The 27,210-nt window shown below is 46.5% G+C and overlaps 1 protein-coding gene across 1 annotated transcript in view; it reads right to left on the bottom strand.

Moving 5' to 3' along the window:
- Nucleotides 1–27,210, bottom strand: part of RARRES1 (retinoic acid receptor responder 1) — a 69,599-nt gene that overhangs the window by 32,348 nt on the left and 10,041 nt on the right. Inside the window, exons 5-7 of the mRNA XM_053904177.1 lie at nucleotides 23,788–24,485; nucleotides 6,629–6,691; nucleotides 3,716–3,899 (exon numbers count right to left, since the gene is read on the bottom strand). Of these exons, the coding sequence (XP_053760152.1) occupies nucleotides 3,716–3,899; nucleotides 6,629–6,691; nucleotides 23,788–24,485 (945 nt within the window). The remainder of the gene's footprint in view (nucleotides 1–3,715; nucleotides 3,900–6,628; nucleotides 6,692–23,787; nucleotides 24,486–27,210) is intronic.

Genomic DNA, 27,210 nt, shown 5'->3' with positions numbered 1-27,210 from the left:
GATACTCAAAGTTGAAGTCTTGTTAGTTGAGAAGCATCTTTAAATTAGATGGAAAAGTCTATCAATTATTTTTGCTACATTACCTCCTGTCTGGGTCTACAGTCAATGCGATGGTCTTTGCCAATCTCCAAATATCTTTATCTGATCATTGGCTTTAAAGCTAATCAATGAATTGGTAGTATTTCTGTCAGTGATTTTGAACACATGCAGAAATCAAGAGGGTTTTTTCTGTGGTATTGTTTTTGGAATTGCAATCTTTTTATTTCAGCAAACACTTATAAAAACCTACTTAACTACACTGCTTGAGGTGGGGTTAGTACATTAACACATTACTTTTTGTGACTTAGGAACTCAAATTTTAGTAAGTGATTAATTTATGAGATAACTGTTCATGGACCAACATTTCATGAAAAATGGTGGAGATATTCTTAGCTTAAATATAAGCCCGATAATAGTATAATATGTAAGGAATAAGAACAAACTTACTAGGAAACTAATCCTTCTTGGTAAAATAATCATTAGCGTAAATTCTTCTCTGTACTGTGGAACTTGGCTGGTTTGTAATGGTAATCAATTCAAAGATCATTCACAGACTGCAGGGGTGATGGGAGGGACACGAAGATGGGTCTCTACCCTCTACTTGTCAACAGTGCAGAAACACAGCTGATACCTTCCGCAAGAGAAGGAGGATCAAAGATCTGATAGAGCACACGGAAGGGAGAGGGACCTTTGGGCTGGAGAGATTTGGGGCAAACTTCACAGGGATGAGATTTGAGCTGAGCCCTGGATTCCTGTTGTGTAGGTAGGGGTGGGGGGGGTAGACAGTGAAAGCTTCCTTCATCCAGCTCCCCATCACGTGATTCATCTTCCAGTGCCATTGTGAGTTCAACAAAACCCGTTACTAGAAAGCAAGCCGGTTACCCCAAACACTGTGAACAGCGTGGACAATTGAAAGTATAAATGCTGGCAGTGCTACTATAGAATCACTCAGGTGACAGGACTCTGGCTGGTTGTTCCCAGGTCTTCAGTCTTTTCCTTTGTAGAGTACTTGGGCTCATGTATAGGAAGTTCGTAAATTCATCAGAAAAAGTGAAAACTGTATTCATAAAAAAAAAAAAAAACCCACAAATACCTTTTTTGGGGAAAAATAGTTTGGAGCAAGGATATCCTGAAATGGATTCAGATAGCCTCACCTAGCAACTGTAGAGCAAGCTGGACTACAAAACCCCAACGTCCTGGAGGAGTAAATGCTGAATAGAAGCTGCTGGGATTTGAACTGGTGAATCCGAGGAGATTGCCACAGTTTTGACTGACTTTTGTCTAAAACCGAGCCTTTTCCATTTTAATAGTTTTACAGACAAGCTATAAATAGTGCCATCATATGCTTCTGCTGAATTTAAAATGACAACAGAGGGGCGCCTGGGTGGCTCAGTCGGTTGAGTGTTTGACTTCAGGTCATGATCTCGCAGTTCATAGGTTCAAGCCCCATGTCGGGCTCTGTGCGGACAGCTCAAAGCCTGGAGCCTGCTTCAGATTCTGTGTCTCCCTCTCTCTCTGCCCCTCCCCCTGCTCATGCTCTGTCTCTCTGTCTCTCAAAAGTAAACATTAAAAATAATTTTAAATATGCTAACAGAACTTGTAAATTCTGTTAATAAAAAGGTGCCCTCTATTAAAAAAGTTTTTGGAGCTTCAAGCCACATTAAGTTACATTGTTACAGAATGATTCTTGTGGGCACATAGGACTTATTAACTGAACATAATGCAGTTAATCTGCACTTTTATAAAGTGTCCAGGGGCGCCTGGGTGGCTCAGTTGGTTAGGCATCTGACTTTGGCTCAGGTCATGATCTCATGGTTTGTGAGTTTCAGCCCCGAGTCAGGCTTGCTGCTGCTTTAGAGCCTCTGTCCCTCTCTCTCTGCCCCTCCCCTAGCTGCGCATGTGTGCCTGCGAGTGCACTTTCTCTCCCTCACAAAAATAAATATTTCCAGAAAATAAAAAGTGTCCAAAAACTAGGGATCCTGTAGCAAATATTCAAAGAAAAGGTCCTATACCACTTCTAAAATTTGTGTTCTAAGGAAGATATATAAAATCTTATTTCCCCAGCCAATGCTAAAAGAGAAAAAAAATCCCTAAATAACTGTAGATTTTAAGCATTAGTCATTAGCCCATTTATTTCAGACACTACTAAATACATACAAATTCTACCACAATATAAGATTTGAATTGTTCCTCATAATTCTTTGGAACAGAATTCAAGTGGAGTTGTCAGAGAATTACTACGAGAAACATCCTAAAGCTTCTGAATTTTAGAAAGGTAAGGAGCAGTATTCTGCCTACAGGTTTTTTTTTTTTTTTTTTTTTTTAATGTTTATTCATTTTTGAGAGACAGAGATAGAGCATGAGCAGGGGAGGGGCAGAGAGAGAAGGAGACACAGAATCTAAAGCAGGCTCCAGGCTCTGAGCTGTCAGCACAGACCCGGATGCGGGGCTCGAACCCACGGACTGTGAGATCATGACCTGCACTAAAGCCGGACACTCAACCAACTGAGCCACCCAGGCGCCCCTGCCTGCAGGTTTTTAAGAACACTTGGTCTCCACAAATGGACAGAGCACGGACGCACTCAAGAGTGAAGACCTCTTGAGTCTTCCTTCCACGTTGACACAGGTCTGTTGTAGTTGCTGGGCAAACGAGTGAGCTGCGAGAGAGTGTGGGATGGGGGGGGGGGGGCGCGGTGCTGGAGCGGTCATATGTCGAGCTCAATACCCAAGCACAAGTCCAGAGATGACTTTTGTGGTTTGGAAAATTGGATTTTCCAGTAAGTGCAGTCTCAACGGCCGCCCACATGCTCTCCTGAGCGCCAGAACAAACGAGCTGCGCTGCGCTTCAGCTGAGTCACTTCAGAGGGCAGGGCTCATTTCTTATTAAAGACGGCACCACTGCCCATTAGCTCTTGACCTAAAAGGAGATAAACTTGATTCCACTGCAGCCTCCGAGCAAGGCCCCGAGACAGGCTGGCTCTCCTAGCTCTGGTGTGGAAGTCTGTGATGGGCACAGTGGGGGTCTGGAATGGTGTCTAATCACTTAAAATTTCCAAAGCCGCTACCAGAAATCTTTAGAAACGTTGCCTCAGGCTCTGGGCTCAACTTGGAAAACTGCACCCCTACGTGCATATCCTATTATTACAAAGACCTCTACCTTTTCTTTGAAGATTCAGCTCTTGCCCTGACCCTTGTCTAGGATGGGAAGTGGGGAGATTAAAGGGGTACTGATAGCTCTTGAGGGCGTTACTATAGCTTCCCGGAGATAAAGAATAGGAAAAGGATACCTCTGCATTTTGTGTCAGTAGCAAGGTCTACCACTTTCTAAGATGAGTTCAAGTGCCACTATGGGGATAAAAATTTAAATGATCATTCTTTTTTTTTTAATTTTTTTTTATGTTTTTATTTATTTTTGAGACAGAGAGAGACAGAGCATGAGCAGGGGAGGGGCAGAGAGAGAGGGAGACACAGAATCCGAAGCAGGCTCCAGGCTCCGAGCTGTCAGCACAGAGCCCGACGCGGGGCTCGAACTCACAGACTGTGAGATCATGACCTGAGCCGAAGCTGGATGCCCAACTGACTGAGCCACCCAGGCGCCCCATAAATAATCATTCTTTTTAAGATTTAGCAATTATATACATTCCTTAATATAGAAATTCCAGACACTGATTCATACCAGGTATGCTGACTACATCCAAGGGGGTTTTGAGTTGCTTCATGTGCTTGTAAAGCAGGTAATCCTCCTGTTGTCTTTTGTTCTTCTCAATGAGTCGTGTACAAGTCACATTAATGGCCGGTCTGGGTTTCTGATTCCTGAAAAACACTCGAGCGGAACATTTCCCCAAACGTTCCTCACCTTCCTGAAATAAAGATTTTGGAATTAAACACAATGGCTACTGATCCCTCCCCACCCACTCCAATACACAGATACATAAAAGACTGAGAAATTCCCTATATGTGGCAGGATGCATTGGCATTAATAGATGCAGGAGTCTTGGCTTTGTAGAAAGTGATTTGTGTGCTCACAACTGAATACAACAGTCCTTCACTATTTGCTCTTAAGGTGATTTCTGACAACCCCCTTATATAATCATGCTGGGCTTACTCCAAAGAAATATCATTGTTGTCTATTGAGTACTGCTTGGTTCAAACCTCAAGGATAGTGGGTACTTTATTCTCTACCGTGGACCAACAAAATGCTTAGCTGGACCTCAAGCTTGCTAACTCAAACTAAAAGATGACGCTGTCCTCATTAACAAAAATGACAATAGCCTCATACTGCTTTATGAAGTTGGTCTTCCTATTCCAATTTTACAGAGCGAGACACTGAATCTAAAGAGGAATTTACTCCATGTCTCACAGCTAGTAAACGGTAAGCCAGGAATTGAGCTCCTGTCTGATGCCAGAGCCCTGCCTCTATACTAATTCCATCTCTCTACTCCAGGATCTCATCTGAAAGGAATGTAGGCAGATGCCACCCAAATGGGACTAATTCAAGGGATGTTTTTTGCATTCACATTTAAATGCAGACATCTGAGTATTCTGGGATCATCCCCACTTGGTTTCCAATCCAGAGACATCTGAATCTGGACAAGTGGGTGCTGTAAGTAAACATCAAATGTAGGACTCAACTGTCAGACAGTCCTTCTCCATCCTTACAGGTCACAGATTCCTTACCCCAACAACAAAAAAGCCAGGAACCTATTCCCAGAAAATTGCATGTATGCTCAGAGCATCAACACTGGGCCTAGAATTTGAGGAAGTTTGTGGCCACTAGTCATGGCCCCACCCAGACCCATCCATGGGCCCCTAGTTAAGAACTCCTGTTACAGAGTGCTTGGTTGAGCAGTTCACGTCTTTGTACTTTTACAGCTGTTTACACTGGATGGTCGTTTAACCTGGATGGTAACAACCAAAAAAGAAACGCCAACCAAAACTATTTTTTGGTTTCAACCAAAAAAGAAACAGAAAAGCACAAACAAATTTCAATCAAAATTGGATCTGCTTAATAAGACCATTTCTAGCACAGTGCTAACTCAAAGAAACTGAGGTATGCTTTCCAGTGGTTGACTCCCCTCTCCCCCACCCTGAATCCCCTGAGTGCTAGTTTGAATGAGAAGGAGCTTTGGTGGTACATTAAAATCTGAATTATCGGCACAACATAGAAAAAAGGTGAAGGGGGCATCTGGAAGAGGCTTATGGAAGGCAGAAGAAGAGAGGGCTGGCACACAATCTCCTTTGATGTCTAAGCCGTTTCCAGGGAAGAGAAAAGGAACCAGTTTTGTTTTCTTTTTACTTTCCTTTTTGTCCCCTCAAAACAGCTCCACAGAATCAAAGCAAAGCACTCTCATCCTCTGAAATGGAACATTTCAATTAGCTAGCTATGCTCTTTACAGAAACCTATTGCCGGTCAAAATGATCTAGGAAATGTTTTCCCTTTAGCTTTAATCTAACACTTGCAGTTTGCAACGCTAGAATCAAAGGGGTCTTCTTTAAACTTTAAGAAAATGCTTAATTCTTAGGTGAAGTAGCAAAGTCAGAATACATTGTTATTTTGTTACAACTTGTTTCTATAGACTGGTAAGCATTCCTCCAGAAGACTCAGTCTGGGTTGCAAGGTGGGGGTCCTGCCCCCCTCACCCCCCAGGAAGGAAGCTCTGCCCCCCTGAGACACTTGAATGTGATGCCGCCTGCTCTGACTCAGCACCACACAGAGAGCATCTGGGCTGGTCTTCTCTCCACCCATGTTCCAGCTGCTGACGCCCAGTTTGGCCCAGCACATGGAAGTTCATCTGGCTCTAATTTCTGTGTGAGTCTTCTGTTTACTCCCTTCCCAAGAATGGACGGGTAAAGGAAACTTGGCAAACCTGGCCTGCTCGGTCAGGATTGTAGGGACTAATAATGCCTGTGGCATACGTTGGTACCGCTCTGTGTTTTACAGAAGACTTCTGTATGGAAGCTCCTGGGTTGGCCTCGTGCTAAATCGGCCCGCTAACAAGAAATGTCACCAGCTGACAGGAGGAAGGCAGGTTGACATTTGAGAGTGAGTCATTCTAAGCATTCAGAGGTGCTAGAAGAGACACCAAGGGGACTGTGAAATTTCCTCCCAGGGGCAAAGGAAGGAGGTGATGGTGGCTCTGTGGGCTGTTTTAAAAGTAGCCCTGCATAAGGCCATGACGTCGAAGGCCTTAAATACTGAGTTCCTGCCCAGCTCCATTCTCCAGTTCTGGAGAATAGAAAACGAAGCAGAACAAAACAAATGCAAACTTCCAGGGTCACTATATATTCAGATTTTCACCTTTTGTTTTTTAAAAAAATTTTAACATTTATTTTTGAGAGAGGGACAGAGTGAGCTGGGGGAGGGGCAGAGAGAGAGGGAGATACGGAATCCAAAGCCGGCTCCAGGCTCTGAGTTGTCAGCACAGAGCCCGACGTGGGGCTCGAACTCAGGAGCTGTGAGATCATGGCCTGAGCCAAAGTCAGATGCTCAACCGACTGAGCCACCCAGGCACCCCCAGATTTTCCCCCTTTAAAAAAATAAATCCATAGGAGTTGCTAATTGGATACTTCACCAATTATGGCAGCTTACCTCTGGGTTATAGCGATCTGTGGTAAACACCAGGTCAACCTGACATTCCTTCTTTGGATTAACCTGAAACATAGAAACCGAATCTTAGCCTGTTAGAAGTTCTGTTAACATCTTCCTATCCAAGAATCACTCTCTTGGGATACCATGGCATGCAAATGGCAGCTATAGCATTTATACTGGAATAAAATCAATGACGTTTTAGAAGGAGAGAATATCTCAAATTTTGGTCTCATCATGACACTCTGGTTGGTAGTTTGACACCTACAAAGGGGGGTTGAGAAAGGGAAACGGTTGTACTGAGGCAGCCAGGTGACTTTGTGAGAGCAGCTAGATGAGAAACAGACGCGTGCATGCGGGTTGGGGGTGAGCACCTCTCCACGGCCTTCCCTGGGCGCAGGGCTGCAGCTGTGAGGCAGGCGGGGGCGCCAGGGGTGGTCAACAGGGGAGCCAGGAACAAGGGTGTACCCGGTAATAAATAAGGGGTTTTCTGATGGCGAAAAGTGAAGACAGAGAGGTGGGGCAGGAGTGGCTACTTTCTCTAAGGCGGCTGAGGAGCTGCCCTGAAGGGGGCCTCAGCTGAGCTGGAAGGGACAGCAGGGAAGCAGCCGCCCCCAGACCCAGCAGGCAGACAGGACCTGCCAGCAAGGCAGGAAGTCTGGGACAGGATGGAGTACCGACCCTGACGCTGAAGAAGTCCTCAGCTGTATGGCTTCTCCTTCCCCCAGCAGCTTTCACCAGCAGGCACACTTCTAAACTTTGGGAATGCCTGTTTAGCCTTTTAGACTTGGTAATCACTTCCAATGCCTATTTTTAGAGTATACAAAGCCATATCACTGAGGCAATGTAAACGGTTTAGAAGAGCTTTATGCTATTTGCCATTAACCTTTTTTTTTTTTTTTTTTCAGAGAAAAATGATCATTCAGTACAAGGAATATTTTCTAGAGGACATTTCTGCTGCATGGAGCTGAAGTTATTTCATATAGTCTTAAGGTAGACTTTGGAAACATTGATTTCCTTTGAATCTTAGCCCAGGAACACAACAACCAAACAGGACTGTGATTTTAAATAGGCAGATATCATCCACTCCTAGTTCAGATCCTTAAAAAATTCTAGAAAGCTGGAGAATGGAGGGATAGGATTCTCTGGCAACTGTTTGTGTAAAGAATATTTAAACATGTGAAGGTATAGATGTTCCTGGGGTGGAGGGAGCCCCAAGAGCACTACACAGGGGCAGTTCTTTAGAGCTAATTTTCAACCTTGAAAAAGTTCTGGTGTAAGTTGAAATATTGATTTCAGTTTACAGAATTCATACACACAAATTTATCTTCACTCTCTTTCACTGTTTGCCGCAGACCATGCCAATCACAGGGTGGGGGTGGAGTGGGGAATGGGATACAAAGAAATACAACATCCAGTCCAGCCTTACCAGAGACCTACTTCTTGTGTGGGAACAGGCAAGTCAAGAGAGACATAGAGTGCTCATCAGTGTGGCTGACGGCTGCACAGGTGCAGGGTGCTAAGTGCGGAAGGCTTTCTATGCCGAGTAGGGCCTGAACCAGTTCTTTGAGGAACAGGTACTGGCCAGGCAAGGGTGTGGGAACAGAATATAGGGGCTGCCATTCCAGGGGAGGCAATGAAGCTAGAAAAAAGGCTGTGTGGGGAGGTTGGCATAAGGTCATGGAAAGTCTTTTTTTTTTTTTTTTTTTTTTTTTGAGAGAGAGAGAGACAGAGAGCATGCAAGCAGAGGAGGGGCAGAGAGAGAAGGAGAGAGAGAGAATCCCAAGCAGGCTCCGTGCTATCAGCACAGAGCCTGATGCAGGGCTCCAACCCATGAATCGTGAGGTCATGACCTGAGTCAAAATCCAAGAGTCGGATGCCTAGCTGATTGAGCCACCCAGGCATCCCTCACATCTTTTTTATTTTTTTTAAATGAAGAGAATTTGGAACTTCATCCTGAACTTGGGGGTGTCCCAGTAAACATAACTACAGTAGTTAGGGTGTTGGGAAGCCTAAGATAGGGTATTAAAAGGGCTTAGTACCTGGGTCAGGGTAAAAGTTTAGTGTATGTTCACTTATCGTTAGTAAAATCTATAGACGTGAAGGAGAGAAAAAAATCTGTGCTAGAAATGAGAGTCTGGCCACGTTCCAGGCTACGGAAGAATGTCAACACGGTCTCAAGGTTGCTTTTACTTTGGTTTACTCCTGCCTGGAGCTCCCTGTCTCCAAAACTCCAGAAGTTTGGGGTCTTTGCTGCCCAAGTTAAAGAAACACAGGGAACTGTGGGCTTGCTGCCTGTGACTCCCACACCACACCGGCACCCACAAAGAACCATTCCTCACAGAAGGCAGCACCTCTGCTTGCCAGCAGGTTCTATGCCTTGAATCATTTGTTGCACCAGCCCTGGGGCCCTCTCCCCAGCTACATGGGGGACCTTTCATCTGCACAGAGGCCCTCTGAGTGCAGCCCTCCTGTACAGGAGTCAGGGACCCCCTCAGGCTGCTAGTGGGGGGATGGGTGGGATGGGCAGTGAGACAATTCATGAGAAAAGCAGGAGGCAGAGTTGACAGGTACAACCTTTGGTCCCCAGGAACATGGGAGAGGAGTCCGAGGGCAGCTGAATGTTACAGAGGTAGATTCAGTGGAGGTAGAGTGGGTGAAGCCAGGGGATTGGATGTAAACCCCCAGGGGAGACATATGTGTACATAGAGAAGAATCCTGAGGACCACCAACCCTCAGATCAATAATACATTAGGGCATGCTTATTCACCATACACAAGGATTCACAAAGGTCTTTCTTATCCTTGACACAACTGTGCAGATTTTAAATAAACTACCCAAGATAGTATTTGAAAACAATTTTTTTTTTGGAAAACACATGGGGGCAAAGTGAGGTACATACTCTTTGTAGGGAAAGAAACAACTTGATTAACAAAGGCTGCGAGCTGAGTCAGAATGGAGCCTGTCCATTTGAAGAGTTATTTTCCTTGCTGATTTGATTTCCTTAGTTTGTTTTAATGAGGCACTCTTAAAAGCATCTACGTTTTGTCCAAAATAAGATTTTTATATTTTGGGTTGGACTTTATCATTTATCAAGACGCAGCGCTTTTATCTCCCAAAAAGGCCTCTCCCTCCTCCCTTGATGAGTCACGAGCTCCTCTGAGGTAGCTTTGCCGGTCCTCGTGAGATAAGGCCTATGGGCACCAGCAACAGGAGCCAGTGCCTTCTCTATCTGGGACAGTGTCTCGTGCTCCTCTGGCCTGGCTGCTGCAGGACTGTGTTTCACTCTGGCTGTATTTATTTTTTTGAGAGAGAGGGCACAAGTGAGTGAGGGGCAGAGAGAGAGAGAGAGAGAGAGAGAGAGAGAGAGAGAGAGAGAGAGAGAGAGAATTGGTGCTTACCCAAAGTGGGGCTTCTGCGTTACCTGCAGCAGGACTCAAACTCATGAACCATGAGATCATGACCTGAGCTAAAGTCAGATGCTTAATGACTGAGCCACCCAGGTACCCTTTTATTTTTTAAAATATCTTATGTTTTAGGGGCACCTGGGTGGCTCAGTTGGTTAAGCACCCAACTTTGACTCAGGTCATGATCTCATGGCTCATGGGTTTGACCCCCATGTCGGGCTCTGTGCTGACAGCTCAGAGCCTGGAGCCTGTTTCACATTCTGTGTCTCCCTCTCTCTCTGCCCCTCCTCTGCTGGCTTTCTCTTTCTCTCTCTCTCTCTCTCTCTCTCTCTCTCTCTCTCTCTCTCTCTCAGAAATAAAAATATTAAAAAAATTTTTTTAAATGTCTTATGTTTTAAAGTAATCTCTACACCAAACATGGGGCTCGAACTCACAACCCCAAGATCAAAAGTCGCATGCTCTGACTGAGCCAGCCAGGCGTCCCTACTCTGGCTGTCTTTGATTAAAACTGTTCTGTGGTAACCTGGCCTTGGTTGTTCAACACCCAGTGCAGGATTCATAGCACTGTGCTGGGTGCTGGAACACAGGGGCAGAACAGTGGTAGCCCATGCCCTCAGGGCAATCAGTAGGGGAGAAGGACTTCAAGTGGATCACTGTAGAGCTGGTGATTTGATTACAGAGGACAGAAGAGCTGTGACAGGAGAACTGGAGGGCCGCTCCCGTCTAAGAATCAGGGAAATGAAATCTAAGCTCAACTGTGAAGATTGAGAAGGAAGGGACTTGGTGGGGTGGGGGGCGGTGCAGGCAAATCATTCCACATGGAAGGAACAGTGAGGAGGAAGGCCCTGAGGGACGGCGAGTGGGGCCAGAGGGCAGAGAGACCGGAGCTGGGACCAGGAGGGGCCGCCCTTCCTGGCAGGCTATGCTGAGGACTTCATCATAAGAGAAATGGGAAACCATGGACAGAAAGGAGAGATTTTTAAAAGATCCCTCTAGCTGAGGTGTGGAGAGTTGGTGCTGGAGTGCGGAGGTGTCCAGAGTGACTGCCGAAGGCTGGCGGAGGGGGTGGATGAAACAAGGTGGGGACAGTAGACATGGAGAGAAGTGGACAGTGGACAGAAAGGAGTGCTACACTAGAAGGTACACCATGAATGAATTCAAGGCCAGAAATAACCACTAGAATATAAGCTTCATAATAGGACAACATTATTAAACCGTCATTTAAATGATGCTTGTATTTACAGAACGACAACAGACACCCTGTTAGGTCTGTGCTGAGTACTGTTCTAAGCACTTCACATGTCTTAACTATGCTAACAGCTCTGAAGGCTGGTTCAAACTCATGAGTAATCAGAAATGCAAATTAAAGAATCAATGAGGTATCACTGTACAACTATTAGACTGACAATAAGTTAGAAAGTGGGTCAGGCTAGCTGCTGGCCAGGTTTGGGGGCTTGCCATTCGGCTGGTGGCAGAGTAGCCCGGCGCAGCCTGGCTAGGAGGCAGTCTGGCTCACTTGGCCAGATGAAGCTTCCATATACTCTACAAGCTAATACCCCACTTCTGGGTATGCATCCCAGAGAAACGGTGATACTGGTTCCAGGGGACTCAGGAGGAGGCTCCTCGAGGCACTGCTTCAAGGGGTAGGAGTTGGGAGGCGACCTGGTGTCTATCCCTGGGGGGTGGGCAGGTAAAATGGGAGTGCCCGCCACGGAGTGATGTTCAGCCGGATGGGGGGGGGGGGGGCGGGGACAGGAAGCACACTAGCCCATACAGCAATGTACGTAGATTCTAAATGCTGTGAGTGAAAACAGAAACAAAAACATGTATGGCAGGATACCATTTGCAAATAAATTTTAAATAAAAATTTGCACCCAAACCAACAGTATCTTTTATAAGAATACTTACAAACAGATGAATATACAACCAGACTTTTTTGAGTGGATGCCCATGGGAGGGTGGGGTGAATGGGAATGGAGATAGAAGAATAAATTCCAGAGGGGAGCCTCCACAGACCAAAGACAAAAACAGACCCTGATCTGAGGCATGATCCTCCCTCAGCTTTGTACCTGGGACCAAGAGCACATGAAATGGCTTTTAAAAAGACTGAAAGTCATTTAAAAATGTTAAGTCCAGGGGTGCCTGGGTAGCTCCGTCGGTTGAGCATCCGACTTTGGCTCAGGTCATGATCTCACGGTTCGTGGGTTTGAGCCCCATGTCAGGCTCTGTGCTGACAGCTCAGAGCCTGGAGCCTGCTTCAGTTTCTGTGTCTCCCTCTCTCCTGCCCCTCCCCCACTCACGCTCTGTCTCCCTCTGTCTCAAAAATAAACAAACATTAAAAAAAATAAAAATTAAAAATGTTAAGTCGAGGGGCACCTGGGTGGCTCAGTCGGTTGAGCCTCCAACTTTGGCTCAGGTCATGATCTTGCGGTTCCTGAGTTCAAGCCCCGTGTCGGTCTCTGTGCTGACAGCTCAGAGCCTGGAGCCTGCTTTGGGTTCTGTGTCTCCCTCTCTCTCTCTCTGCACCTCTCCCACTCATGTTCTGTCTCTCTCATTCTCTTAAAAATAAATAAAAACATTAAAAAATAAATAAAAATGTTAAGTTCAAAGTAACACAGTATGGATATCCTCACCCCATATCTGAAACTTAGGTCTTTGTTTTTCACAGTTAGTGGGATTAGATTTGAGGAGTGTGGTAAACTCACTATACATGGTTTCAAATTTAGAAGTTCTGTTCCCGGCATGGAGCCAACCTCTTCAGGTTGGGTGGTCCTCCCTCTGCAGCTGGCACGAGGGTTGCTACAGCCACATGGTGCAAAGCTAATCCATTCATTCACAGCTATTAAAAAAAAAAAAAAAAGGAAAAGGCTAAATAGACATTTTTTGAAAGAGCCCAACCTAAAACTGGGACAACAGTTCTGGCTTTTCTGAGGGAAGAAGTGTTCCTGGAATAGCAGGTCACAGTGCTCATACCCTTACGTCCCCACATTGCCCATGTGTCCAAATAGGAGACACATTAGGAAGTTTTATCTCTGTTTCTTAAAGCACAGCAAGAGGTACAACACACTATTCTAATATTTTCTGGAATATTCTTTCTTTCATGAAAAGTCAGCAAACAAAGCAAACGACCATGTGACTGTATAACCTGAATGAATTAGCAGCTCTTTGCTACAGATTTCTTTTTAATTATGTATAAAGGAGGATTTATGGGCTATAGCCTGGAACAAAATGCTTTATAATCAGGGACGACTAATGACATGGATTATATCTAATCTGGTGTGTGTGTGTGTGTGTGTGTGTGTGTGTGTGCGCATGTGTGTATTTTCTAGGTTTCTTGGTTTTGTCCCCTCTGGCCATGAGGAAAGGCAGCCACCTCCCATATGCACTTTCCACATGCTGAGCCTCACAAGGGCTCTTTAGGGGAATGATTAGCACTTTGACTTTGGGCTTCCCTTTCAGTAGGGAGGGAAACAGGCTGCTTTTAAAGTCCTGTTTGAGAAAGCGTACAAAGGAAAGTATGCAAAGGATGACTGAACTCAGCACACTAGGCTTTTGGGGGCAGGGTAAGAGAAATGCTCCTCGAATCCTTACCCAATCAGTATCAAGTACTCGCATGTGAAGCACCCTGCTAAGCCACCAGGAAAGGACAATGATAAAGCTATAATACATACAATGAGCTCTCACTACATGCTTCTTGTGGTTCTACACAGTGCCTTGTATGATCACATCACAAGAGCCCTTTGGGGTAGATACTACCGTTGCCCGTTTTAAAGATATAGAAATGGAGTCAACCACCCAAAGTCACAGAGCTAGTAAGTAATAAAGCCTGGCTCCTGATTGCTGCTTTTCCCTTATATGGCTCGGAGGTTGTACTAACAGAACCAGCATCCTCCAAGAGAGGGTGGAAAGAAAGCTCTGTAATGTGTGCATGGGGTGGGGGGGAGGGGAGGGGGCAGGAGGAGGGTGACTGACTGGTTCCCACAGACAAGACCACCAAGCCTGGAAGGGAGACAGCCAGACCCGGCATGTGTATCAGTTTTCCAGGGCTGCTGTAACAAAGAACCACAAATTGGGTACCTTAACAGAAACTGATCCTCTCACAGTTCTGAAGGCTAGAAGTCCCAAATCAAACTGTTGTCAGGGCCATGCTCCCTTGGAGACACTGGGTGGAATCCCTCCATGCCTCTCCCCAGATGGCTTCTGGTGGTAGCCGTCAATCCCCAACATCCCTTGGCTGCAGCGGCAACATTTCAGTCTCTGCTCTGTCTTTAAATGACATTTTCCTCTCTGTGTCTTCATGTGGTCATCTTCTATGGACATCAATCATCAGATGTAGAGCCCACGCTAATCTGGCATGGCCTCATCTTAACCCGACTGCATCTGCAGAGCCTCTATTTCCAGGGAGGGTCATGATCACAGGTAGGCGGATTAGGACTTCAATATATTTTTTTTTTGAGGACACCACAACCCACAACAGCATGGAAGTGAAGATGATCTGAGATTTTGCAAGCAGCCCTGGATACACTGTGGCAGGTAAGGTATAAAGGGGTGCACGAGCCAGTGCAGGTGGGGAATTCTCCAGGGAGGAGAGAGACCGAGAGAAAGGGAGCAGGCACCCAGTACAAGGAAGGGAGTGTGAGCCCTGGCATGGAGGTGAGCAGCCAGGTTGGGAAATTGGCAAGTTCATTGAGGGATATACTTGGAGTCAAGGTTAAGAGGGTAGATTGGGGCCAGCTTAGAGAAGGCCTCTTATGGAGACTTTGTTCTGGATTGATGGCTCTAAAACAAGCTGCAACAGAGACTCTTAGAAGGCCTGCTAAAGCACAGCATGCTGGGCCTCACCTCCAGAATTCTGATTCAGCAAACGTGGGATGGGCCCTGAGAATCTGCACAATAATGAGTTCCAGGGGATTCTGCTGCTGCTGCTCTGGGGATGACCATTTCAGGCCTTCTCTCTAGGCGCAGAGTGAAGTCACTGGGGCTCTGAGGGAGGGGTAGAAGTGACAAGTACCTCTCCACGTGACAGTCACTAGAATACAGCCGAATGGGGAACAGAGCACAGGACAATTCTGAGGGCCAGAGGCTATCATGAGGACCAAATGCAACGGAGGAATGTGAACTCAAGGTTTGGTTGATGTAGTGCTTCTGGCAATTAGGTCATGGGGCCTTATCCAAAGGATAAGGATACAAAAGTGCTGATTTGAAGGGATACATGACCCCCCATGTTTATAGCAGCACTATCAACAATAGCAAAGTTATGGAAAGAGCCCAAATGTCCATCAACTGACGAATGAATAAACAAGATGTGGTATGTGTGTATGTATGTGTGTGTGTATATATATATATATACACACACACACACATACACACACACACACAGAATGGAATATTACTTGGAATATTACTCAGCCATCAAAAAGAATGAAATCTTGCCATTTGCAACAATGTGGATGGAACTATATAGGGCATTATGGTAAGCAAAAGCAGTCAGAGGAAGACAAATATATGATTTCACACAAATGAAACTTAAGAAACACAAGAGATGAACATAGGGGAAGGGAAGGAAAAATAAGATAAAAACAGAGAAGGAGGAAAACTATAAGAGACTCTTAAATATAGAGAACAAACAGGGTTGCTAGAAGGTGGGGAGTGGGGATGGGTTAAATGGGTGATGGGCATTAAGGAGGACACTTGTTGGGATGAGTAATGGGTGTTATATGTAAGTAATAAATCACTAAATTCTACTCCTGAAACCATCAGTATACTATATGTTAACTAACTTGGATTTAAATAAATAAATTTTAAAAAATACTCTAGGGAAAAAAAAAAAAAGTGAAGATGGTGGGTCTAGCCCCTGTTTCAGGGAGTGTAATCGGTAAGCTCTATGACAACACAGGATGTGCTCTATTGCAAGCAGGAGCATTCTAAGAAGGCACTCTGGACAGAAATAGTTCCAATTAACAAAACGTTGAAGAAAGTTCATTCCCTGCCTCCTATTACATGGAGAGCTACTTTGACACGTAAAGACATTTACATACGCATCAAGAAGTTAAAACTATCCATTCTAATACTCTACGAAGTCATGGCTTATTTTCAGTAAAAAAGCTGCTTAATATAAAACACAAAGGTTTGTTTTCATGTCAATGGATCAAATATTTTTCTTCCAGCGTGTATCTGGACTATCTTTATATTAGATACTACCCCATGTTTGTTTGTTTAAAGTCAAGTCACTGAAATATTGATGTGGATATTAGAAATAAACCTGAGGAACTTAATGAGGGATAGAGAATATTTATTTATTCCATTTTAGAAACCTAAGACTGCCTTTAAACTCACTCAAAACTTGGAGCCAAGTCAAGAGCAGGGATGGCGTCCCCAAGAAGCTTTGCTGTCACCTGCCATGGGGAGGCCATGAAAATGCTGGGACTCTGGGGGTTTTTAAAGACACGATTCTGCCAAAAGCTAATCCTTAGAAAACAAAACCCTGTGCTTTGGAGAAACGCTGTCCTTGTTTTTCCTCTCTTTGCAGTTGGTTGCTAACCACAGTCCCTTCATGTTGCTTTAGAGGCAGTGGTGACAACTTTAAGTGTCATGCTTTCAGGTCAAGGGAGTGGGTGGTGGGGATGCCTCTAGCTGTCAACCAGTTCCCAGGTGATTCTAATATCCCCTCCCACACACACTGGGCCTTGCTGGCCTGAAAGACTCCACTTCTAAATGTCCCCTCCATCCTTCACATTTGGTAAGAAAATATAAATGCCATGCCATTTCAGTAAAAGCAAACTTCTTCATTTTGTAAGGTTAGTTTTATGAGTCAGGCTTAGTTGGAGACAAGCAAACAAATCATTTGTGGATAAAAATTGCTGTGTTCTTATGTTCTGGACAGAAAGAGCTTCAGTGTATTACATTATACTCTGGAATTATTGCATTTTCTGTCTCTTAGGCAATGCCAGATAAAGCAAATAGTCTATGGAGCAAAAGTCAGTGACCTTCAGATCACGCCCCATCCCATGGGGTCCAAGGAGACCTTTGCACGTGGACACTTTGCTTTATTAGGTTAAGTAGCAGTGGATAGAAAGACACAGAATGCTGTTTAGCCAACTCTGGTTACAAGTTCTTGACCCTACTAAAGAAGTTAAAGTGGAAATGGCCAGAGACAGTGTTACCCTTGGTTTCCCCTCTAGCTCAGGGTGTGGCTAATTAGAAAAGGTGGTTGTAAGAGGGATACTAAGTGTTGGGTCCCCCTCATTCCTCTAGAAGGGCTGGAGTAGGTCAGGGCCTGGCCTAGCTTGTGTTCCAGAGGGCCAGTGGTCCCATCACCCTTCCAGTTACCTTTAATTTCATTGAACAAATACATAATAATTTGTCTCTTAAAGGACCCTCTGTCAGAAGAATGGAGGAAACAGAGGTTGTCTTCCATATTATAGAAACAGACATACTCCTGTTGAGGAGCGAGAACAAAGCTGCCTACGGTCAAGTACCAAGACTGTGTGTAAAGGGCAGACAGGTTTGGAGGCGAGGAGATCACCAAGGCTGCAGAGATCAGCCAGACAAGAGGTGTGAGCAAGAGCTGCCATTTCTTGGGGACAGTCCCATGTCCAGAAGTGTGGTAAGTACTTGCATGAGCCCACAGCTACCCCAGAAACAGGGTGAGGTAGGCCGAATAATGGCCCCCAAAGATGCCCACCTCCTAATTCCTGGAACCTGTAAATATACTACTTAACATAGCAAAGGGACTTCACCAACCTGAGGCTTGAGGATCCTCCAGTTAAGGATCTTAAGACGGGCAGACATCCTGGATTATCCAGGTGGAATATTTGCAAGAGTTATTAGAAGCAGACAGGAATGAGGCACCTGTGTCTTCCTCTCTCTCTGACCCTCCTCTGCTCACGTTCTGTCTCTCTCTCTCTATCAAAAATAAACATTAAGAAAATGAAAAGAAGCAGATGGTAGTGTTGTATTCAGGAGATGCTTTGCTGCTGGCTTGGAAGATAGGAGCATGAGCCAAGAAACTGGACAAGGCAAGGACACAGATTCTCCCCTAGAGTCTCCAGAAGGAATGCAGCCCTTCCAACACCTTGATCTAGCCCAGGGAGACTCACTTGGACTTCTGACCCCCAGAATTGTAAGAAAATAAACGTGTGGAGTTTTTTAACCTACAAAGTTTGTGGTTGTTACAGCAATGAAACTAGTTATAGATGTTAGGGATTCTTTTTAAGATTTTTTTTAATGTTTATTTTTGAGAGAGAGAGCGAGCGAGTGAGCAGGGAAGGGGCCGAAAGAGAGGGAGACACAGAATCCGAAGCAGGCTCCAGGCTCTGAGCTGTGAGCACAGAGCCCGACGCGGGGCTCAAACGCATGAACTGGGAGATCAAGACCTGGGCCAAAGTCTGACGCTTAACTGACTGAGCCACCCACTAATATTAGTGATTCTTTATGTGTTCTGCATGGGCAGGTCCTTTTGTGACCATCGTGGTTTTACATACCCCTTGCACACAGTTACAAGACCCCTTGATAACTTGACTTTACTGGTTAGAAACATCCTGAATAACCAAAAGAAGTCACTTAGATTGCAGACTTGCTATGGCTACTGTTCTCAACCACTCCTGTGGGACCAGCTCTGTAAAAACTCCTTCAATTGAGGCACCACTGCAAAGGCAACTAAATGCCAAGGGTGCATGTGAGAGGATAAATCTCTGGGGTGACTCATTGTCCATACACTGAGATCAAAGGTCAGGTTGGATTTGGGACATTGTGTGTGTGTGTGCACGCGTGTGTGTGTGTGTGTGTGTGTGTGTGTGTATTTAACATTCTGTGCCTCATTAATCAGTCATTTTAGTGTTAAGAATTTATATTCTATCTCCAGCAGAACAGCCTCGGCTGTTCAAGGAAGGATGTGCAACCAAGCCAGACTCCTGGTGGTTAGGTTCATGACCCACCCCCAGTGATCTTTAAATGGGGCCGCTGCTCATAATCTGTGATCACACACATCCCTGGCTATGACACCACATGTGGCAAGACAAGTGGAAAGTGTTGTGGGATGGTAAAAAAATGTTTATGGTTCAAAAACAATTCATTACAAGCTGGTCAAAAGCATTCCTACTTACTAGCTCATCTGGGTGCAGTTGGCTTGGGTGAGTGGGGCTAAGTGCCAAAGAGGCCAAGGCCTAAGTTTATCATCTGGGCCAGATGGCCTTTCCCATCCCATGCTAAACCCAGACTCTGCAGTCAGAGCCTGCAGACCAGATGGGTGCTGTAATGAGAGGATAGGTGGAGACCTTGGGTGCACCTGTGCCTTTTCAGCACAAGGGATGCCTGGGAAAGAAGTTGAGAGTGTATCTCTGTTTTGTGGTCTCAGGATCATTATGTTTCATTTCCCAGAGCAGGGTGAGGGCACTGAGGAACACTATGCTCATCTTGCAAATCCCACTCGGGTTCTTTCGTGATGGCTGTAAAAGCAGTTAGGAGACTTCCTTAAGTGAAAGTATAGATTGGAAAGTGATAAAGGAAGGCTTTTCTTAGTAGAGCAAGTGCTCTCCTAAATGCCTGTGGCTCAGCAGACAGGCTCTGTGGGTGGGTACCCACAGTAGCCTAGCCTGTCTGTCCCACTGGTGGCCCGAGACTTACCGAAAGTCCATTGTTTTGCTCCCAAACTTGCTCCTGCCAGGTGTGCCTATTATCTAATTGCAAATTAACTGTCAGGTAAACTGGTGAAGTGTGGGTGTGAAATAGAAGTGTCATGTCCACAAAATCCAAGGTAAATTTGTAGAAGGAATTGATGAAGTCTCTAAAACTCTTGCTGTTGAATTGGGTGTGGGTGAGTCAAGACTGAGCAAGAAAGAAGAAAAAAGGGTAAAAGTAGAGGATTATGCGTTGTATCCTTTGCAAGTGCTCCCCTGCACTGTAAGTAAACCGAAATGAAAGACATGGATGATCCATAACGGCTGAGTTTTCTTGCTACAGAAACTGCAAGGGGTGACAGTTAAAAGGCCCTTGCCCTGTACAAAAAATAGGTGATTCATTTATATTTATTGATTTTAATTTAAATAGAAACATTTGGGCCTAACATATGGGCCCAAATTTTAATTTAAATAGAAACATATGGGCCTAACCTCCCTCCCCCAAACAAATGAACCAAGAAATGTAAGAGGGCATTCACCCTAAGTGACCAATCCTCAAACAATGGCTGATTCCTGAATGGGTGCCTTTCTCATGAAGTATGTGCACACAAAGATCTTTAAATGTCAGGGAAGGGCTGGCTGGCCTCTCATCAACTGCTAGGGGAAGTGGTCTCAGTACTTGCTGAGACTTGTCTCACTGTAAGGGGCAACCTCTTAAGGGGAGGGAGGAGTCAGGAGTGGGGCTGATCCAGGATATCCTGGTTATCAACCCCAAACTCTCCCACCACTCTGCACTGTGGGTAATGAGGCTGTGCTACATGGTATCAGAAAAACGGAAGTTCCCTTGGTGGTGGAGGGTAGTGTAAAGCCAGAAAAGAGATGCCACCAGGTAGGGCAGTGAGGGAACACAAGCTGTGGTGTGTGGTCTCTCCCTACAATTAGTAAACAAAACAGAATGGCTCTTTCAGCAGCTAGCATTGATTTCGTTTCAAAACTTGGCTACATTTCCTACCACAGCTATCACTGCATTTCACCACGAGAGGGCAACAGTGTTTCTAAAATGAGGGATTTTTGCAGAACTAAGAAATCACTTAGAATCCAGGAAATTTCCAGGCTAGAAGAGATCTTAAAAATCATTTGGTTTACTGGCTTTCAAAATCTTCTTAGCTGAAACCAAAATCAAGAATCTCATTCTCCATAATCACCTAGTTCATACATGTATATTTGAAACACATCTTAGATACTATTTACTCTTACTTTTGCAACACACTCCAGTAGTTTGTATTCTAAACAATTTTGTTAAAACATCTACAACCTACTAAACTGATTTCTTAACCCACTATGGGGGCCATTATTTTGAAAACTCCTGACTTGGTCCCTGCTTCTCATCTTACAAAGGGGTGCAGGGAGCTCATGGGTGGAGAGGGCTCCCTACTGGCTACACTTCTCACACATACCCAGCCACCTGCTCACCCTGGGCTCAGTCATGGATGAGGGACATTGTGTAGCAAGTGAGCACTCACTCTGGAAATGCACTGATTGAATCAAGAATGCAGACCCGTTTTGGGGATCTACTATTTTTTACTTCTTGTCCATACTATGACTGTTCTTGTAATTAAAGCAGAAATTCCTTAAGCCACTATGCTGAAAGTTCCATGCAGGTGGTGTCTGTGCTCCTTATTCAGGTAGCTGAGACACTGCTTCAAAACTGAGTGAATCTCAAAGAGGGTTTCCCCGATGATCCCAGCCCAATCTGAATTGGGGCCATAATGTGTAGCCCAGTGTCTGGCACATAGTAAGTGCTCAACAAATAACTCATAGATAAATGGATCACCCTCAGACAGTATAATGGTAACTCACATTTTTATACTTTACCACTGGTACTTGTATCATCTTATAGAAAGAACTCTTAAAAATTGCCTAGCATGGTCGGCAGAACATGGATTATTTCCACTCCAAATGAGGGTATAACCAGAGAAGACATGATCTTTCTTCTCTAGGTTGTGTGGCTCACTGGAGGTAAAACAGGGGCTAGAATACGGGTTCCCTACAACACCACACCAACTGGTCACCCACATTCTGGAAAGGCAGCCCATGGCAGCTCCCCAGTAGAAACAGCACACACACTCAAGCCGCCCCCTGCTCTGCTTCTGCTACCCCGCAGGATTCTGGCAGGCCACTGCCACAAATTTAAGACACACTTTGCCCCTGGCTGCCTTGATCACCCTTGAAGGGGGGGGTGGGGGTCTGTCTTCACTTAGTGGTGATGTTTCGAGGTGGCAGAGGAATGGAGGGAAAATTTCACCAAATTGCTGGGAAAAACTGAAAACACTTTAGCCTCTGGAAATTCTTGGCCCTGAAAGTCACTGAGCTCGCTTTCCTGGCTCCTTGATTTAAAAACACTTATGGGGCTCCTGGGTGGCCCAGTCGGTTAAGCATCAGATAGGCTCAGGTCATGAACTGGTGGTTCGTGAGTTCGAGCCCTGCATTAGGCTCTGTGCTGACAACTCAGAGCCTGGAGCCTCCTTTGGGTTGATTCTGTGTCTCCCTCTCTCTCTGTTCCTCCCCCACTTGCATTCTTTCTCTCTTTCAAAAATAAAGATTAAAAAAATTTTTTTAAACATGTATAACCATTTTCAGAAGAAATGTAAACCAAATAACAATAGGAAGTTATCCTTTCTTAGGGTCAATGCCCTGGATTCCCCTACTTATTAACTCTTCCTCCCCCATCTCATGCATATCTGCCTCTAATGTGTTGATTTACTCCCCCACCGGTTTTTTGTTTGCTTGTTTTCGTCAAAAGGAGAATCTCCTTAAAATTCAGGAACGTTATACTATTACGGATGAAAAACACTGAGTTCTTTGTGGAAGAGAAGAGGAATTTTTACTTAACTCACTTGTGTTTTGAGAGCTTAGTTTGATTATTTTGTGAAAGATGCCAAGTATTTAATCTTTCTTTCAAGGGGATGACTAAATGCATAAAAAAGCAAAGTGTTATTATTTAGCTTTTATGGTTTTGGAAGGAAGAAAATAATTCCTGAATTTGAAAACCGAGCTTGGTTTTCTGTAAGGAACCCTCCTCAATGAAAACCAGGGAGCAAATCTTCAGGGACACTCTTTTTGGGCTCTGGGAGGTGGCTACTTGGATAGAAAGTTCTCAAGCTCTGTTTCTGCACTTCTCTGTTGGACTAGTAAAACTGAACAACTTTCTCCCTGAGCCAGTAAGGATTGTCAAAACAGGTGAGGAGAGTAGGTTGCCTTTTTCTAGGAAAAATTTTATTTCAGCGGTCAATAAATTTAACAACCTCAGGTACAAGATTAAGTCTTTGACGAACCAAGGCTGAGTTTCCAAAATGTCCTCTCCACCTCTGTATCTGACACCAAGTCTAGAGCAATCTAGAACAAAAATCCTACTGCCACTCTTCAGAACTTATAGGAACTCCCGGGTGGCTCAGTCGGTTAAGTCGTTAAGGGTCATGCTCTTGGTTTCAGCTCAGGTCATGATCTCATGGTTCCTATAGCCAGAGCCTGGAAATTAGCAACCAAATAACGAGCTGCCAAATTCTCATTCATTGCATTCACAGGGAAAACAGCTCTGGTCCACTCCCCTTAAAGCAGACGCCAGTATTACCAAGGTTTCTGCCCAGGCCAACGCGTAAATTCCAACCACATTATCCTGAAGCCCTTGCAGGGTCGCCTGCAATTAAAAGGCACTCCGTCCACAGTCCGCAGGGGAACTGGCATAGTTTTTGGAAATCCCGCCCAGGACTTCTGCCGGGGCCATGGTGGGCCGCGCAGCGACCACCCCCTTCACAACCACCTCTGGGTACTCCCAGACAAGATCCAGCCTTGCCTTTGGGGCCTGTTCTTCAGTTTCCCCATGCACCTCTTTCCCAGGAATGGGAGCTGCCCTGTAAAAAAAAATCTATGGTCTCATAAATGCCGAAAGGGCCACCCAGCTTTCTGCGAACTGCGCACAACCACGGACCGCTCCACGGCCTGAACACTTCGCGGACGCCGATCTCCCCCAACGCCATACTCCTCACAGACCCACTCTCGGATCCGCCGCTGGGCGGGCAGGCGCGCACACAAGTGTCACAGCCCCCACGGTGCGCCGCCGCGTGGCGCCCGCACTCACCCTGGCGCGGCCCTCCAGCACGTCGGCCAGCACGCGCAGGGTGCTGGGCGAGCCCGCGCGGAAGTTGACGAAGTGCAGCGCCGCGCGCGCCGCCTGCTCCAGGAGTCCGCGCGGGAGCTCCGGGTCCCGGCGCCGAAGGGAGTCCTCGGGCTCCCCGGCCCCCGCGGGTGCCGCCGCCACCCCTTGCAGGGCGAGCGACAGCAGCAGCGCGAGCGGCAGAACCGCGGCGCGCGGGCGCCCGGTCCCAGAGGCGGGCGGCGGTTGCAGGCGGGGCGGCATGGACGCGGGCGGGCGCGGCGTTCGACGGACAGGCGCCAAGTGAGCTGCGCCGGCGCTCGAGGAAATAAGGCCGCGGCGGGCCACTCCCCTCCGCCCTCGGGGCGGCCCGCTGCCCCGAGCCCGGGTCCGTGCCCGGCCGCGCCCTCTCGGCGCTGCTTCCAGCCCCTGGGCCCCTCCGCCCCGCCCCACTCCCACTCCGCCCGGGCCCCAGCTTCCCGGCTCGATGCCGGGACGCGGCGGCGCCTCCGCGACGCGGGGCCGGGGATGTCCAGCCCCGGCTGCGCTGGCAGGGGATGAGGGGGGCAATGGAGACTCCTTCCCCGACGGAGCACGACTTGCCCGCCGCCACCCTGCGCCGCGCCCCCAGCCCAGTCCGTGAGCCGGCTTCTCTCCTCTGCAGTTGCTGCGATTTCGAAACCCTTCGGATTTTAGAGAGAACCTGCTTCAGTTCTCCAAGGCTTGGAACTTCGGTTTCGCACACAGTGAAATTGGGGACCGTGGAGAGAAGTGGGAGAGACGCAGCCAGCATTGATGGGGGTCCCTGTGGCACAGTGACATTGGAACTGGGACAGGTCTTCAGAAAGCTGGGGCTGGAGAGGAGGCTGTAAGTGGTCAGCAGGACCTTCACCCCCTGGTCATTGCGGGGGTGGGGGTGGTTCAGGTGAAGACTCAGGCCCCTATTTGGGTGAGTGAGTCATGAATTGTTGGTGAGGTCTTGGAGGGAAGCTGCTCCTCTAGAGAGCGAGCTGTCCCCTTGCTGCGCCTTCGAGAGGAAACCTGTAGCCCCAGAAGGTGCTGGTGCCATCTTGCCACCCTCAGGAAAGTAGGCATCAGGGTGAAGACAACTGGGGGGGGGGGGGGGGAGGCAGGAATGAGGCATGGAAAGAAATCAAGTCCTTGGAGATGATTTCAAGGTGAAATGAAGTCCTGCTGACTCAAGACCCACCTGAAGCCTGCCCTAGCTCTAGACTTTAGAGTTTTAAGAACCAATAAACCAAATGTATTATTTAAGCCAACTTGAGCATGATTTTGTTGTAACAGTTGAAGAATTCCTAATTTTTCTGCTAAGGCGGATACTACTAGCAGGAACCAAAGTTATAAGGCTGCCGTGTGTGTGTGTGTGTGTGTGTGTGTGTGTGTGTGTGTGTGTGTAAGAGGTCTGCTTGTGCCAGCACTGGAGGACAGTCTGGGACTACCTCAGCTACTCCCTACCTTGAGAAGACCCTATTGGCAGATCCCACCAACTTTGGGCTGAGCCAGCTGGTGAAGGTTAAGCTGGTTAAGGCCAGGCTGGTCCTTAAGGAGTGACAGCTCCCAGGCTGGAAAACGGTCAGCTCCAGTCTCTCAGGCTCTTCTCTAAGAAGAGCAGATCAGGAGGAGTGGGAGGGGGAAAAGACCCTGCAGGAAGAGAAGGAATCCGCTAGAGACTTGAACCTGGACCATGGCAAAAAGTCCCATCCAGAAGCACTGGGATGGATGGACTGTTTTGTAAAGGACTGAGTACTCTTTATTGACAACTGAGTTTTCTCCCCGTCCCTCACCCCTGATATCACCAGTTGCAAGCATCCCCACACAGATGAAATCAATGATTAGAAAGCACAGATGATATCAATTATTAGGAAAATAATGAAAACATTTCCTATTCATACATGAGTGAGGCCACGGAATGTAACACCACAACTCCTTTCTGGACATTTGTGCAGAACGTCTAGAAGGACAATTGGAAACTGCTAACAGTGGTTGCCTCTGCAAGAGGGAGCTGGGGGTGGGAGGGGTTTACTTTAACTGCAAGTCTTTGGTTCTTTGCCATCATCTCTTGCTGGTAGCACAACAGTGGGGAGCTTGGACTTGGAGCCAGACCCCCAGCTTCACTAGTGTGAGCTGAGGCGTGACTCAACTGCTCTGCACTTTTTTGGTGCCTCCTAATGGTTTGCATCTGCTAATATCTGTACATACATAAAGCGCTTCCAACGGTGCTAGGCACACAGTAATGGCTAAGTGGGTGATTGTACTCTTTAGCCTTCTTAACCTATTATTAGAGCTATTAGCAAGCCAGAACATGTGATTCTATATCCCTTTTCTGTTCTCTTCAGCAGGTGAAAGTGAAGGGAGGTGGGATTGGGAGGAGTATATGGATAATCAATCCTTGACTACTGAAAGCTGTTTAACCAAAGCTCAGGTGTGACTGAGATGATCCTTTTCTCTGAGCCTTGGAACCAGGGACACTTGTGAAGAAAGTGTGGGTCACCTGGTTCCCTGGATCTGCATCCTGCATGCTCTAAGGTGACGTTAGTTTTTGTTTCAGTTAAGTCCTATAGATCTTTACATTTCCCATGCTATGTCCCCAGGCCTGTAATGTAGTAATTGTCCTAAAACCCCTGGAGGAAAGCACTTTGCTGGCAAGGAAAGAAAAGAAGCCCTGCTCGACAGTGAGCTGTTTGCATACAACATTTGGCTTTCTGATCTTTCCCTTGAAGATACCTAGGACTCAGGGAGAAATTCATTGTCCTCAGCATGGGCCCATAAGCTACCTGATGCTCACACCAGCTGCAGCAAGTTTCCAGAGATGGGAACAAGACCCAGGGCTTGAAGCATCACACCTACACCCCACCAGATCCTCAGTAGCCAGGCAGAGGGCACCCGCAGTGCCAACGGCTCTAGAATGCAGGTCTGGGTTGGGATGGCTGTGATAGGTGTCTGAATCTGAGATTAAGGAGGGAGCCTTTCTAGCTTGAACTAGTAAGAATGAATTCTTTGAGATGCAGAACTGGAGATAAGGTTCTTTCTATTAAAGATGTGAGGGGCCTCTGGCGCTTTCTTAGCCTTAGCGCCATCTTCTTGGAAACCTCTGCACCATGAGAGCCAAGTGGAGGAAGAAGTGAATGCACAGGCTGAAGTGTAAAAGAAGAAAGATGAGGTAGAAGTCTGAGTAAACCGCTAGCTTGTACACCCATGGAGCCACAGGAGCAGAAATAAGGAAAGCCAGACGCCAGGGACACTGGTACCAATTGTTGGACTACACGCCTACTTTCTAGAACTTGATTCGGTGGATCTAGAACATCCATTGCCATCTAATTGCAACCACCACCTTTGAGAGACTTGCCTTGCTCATACCAAAACAGTCCCTTCTGGTCCTTTGCTTTG

Source organism: Panthera pardus, unplaced genomic scaffold (genome assembly GCF_024362965.1).
Source record: "Panthera pardus isolate Hobbes unplaced genomic scaffold, ASM2436296v1 HiC_scaffold_16, whole genome shotgun sequence".
Lineage (NCBI taxonomy): Eukaryota > Metazoa > Chordata > Mammalia > Carnivora > Felidae > Panthera > Panthera pardus.
This window is presented reverse-complemented; position numbering and strand designations above follow the sequence as displayed.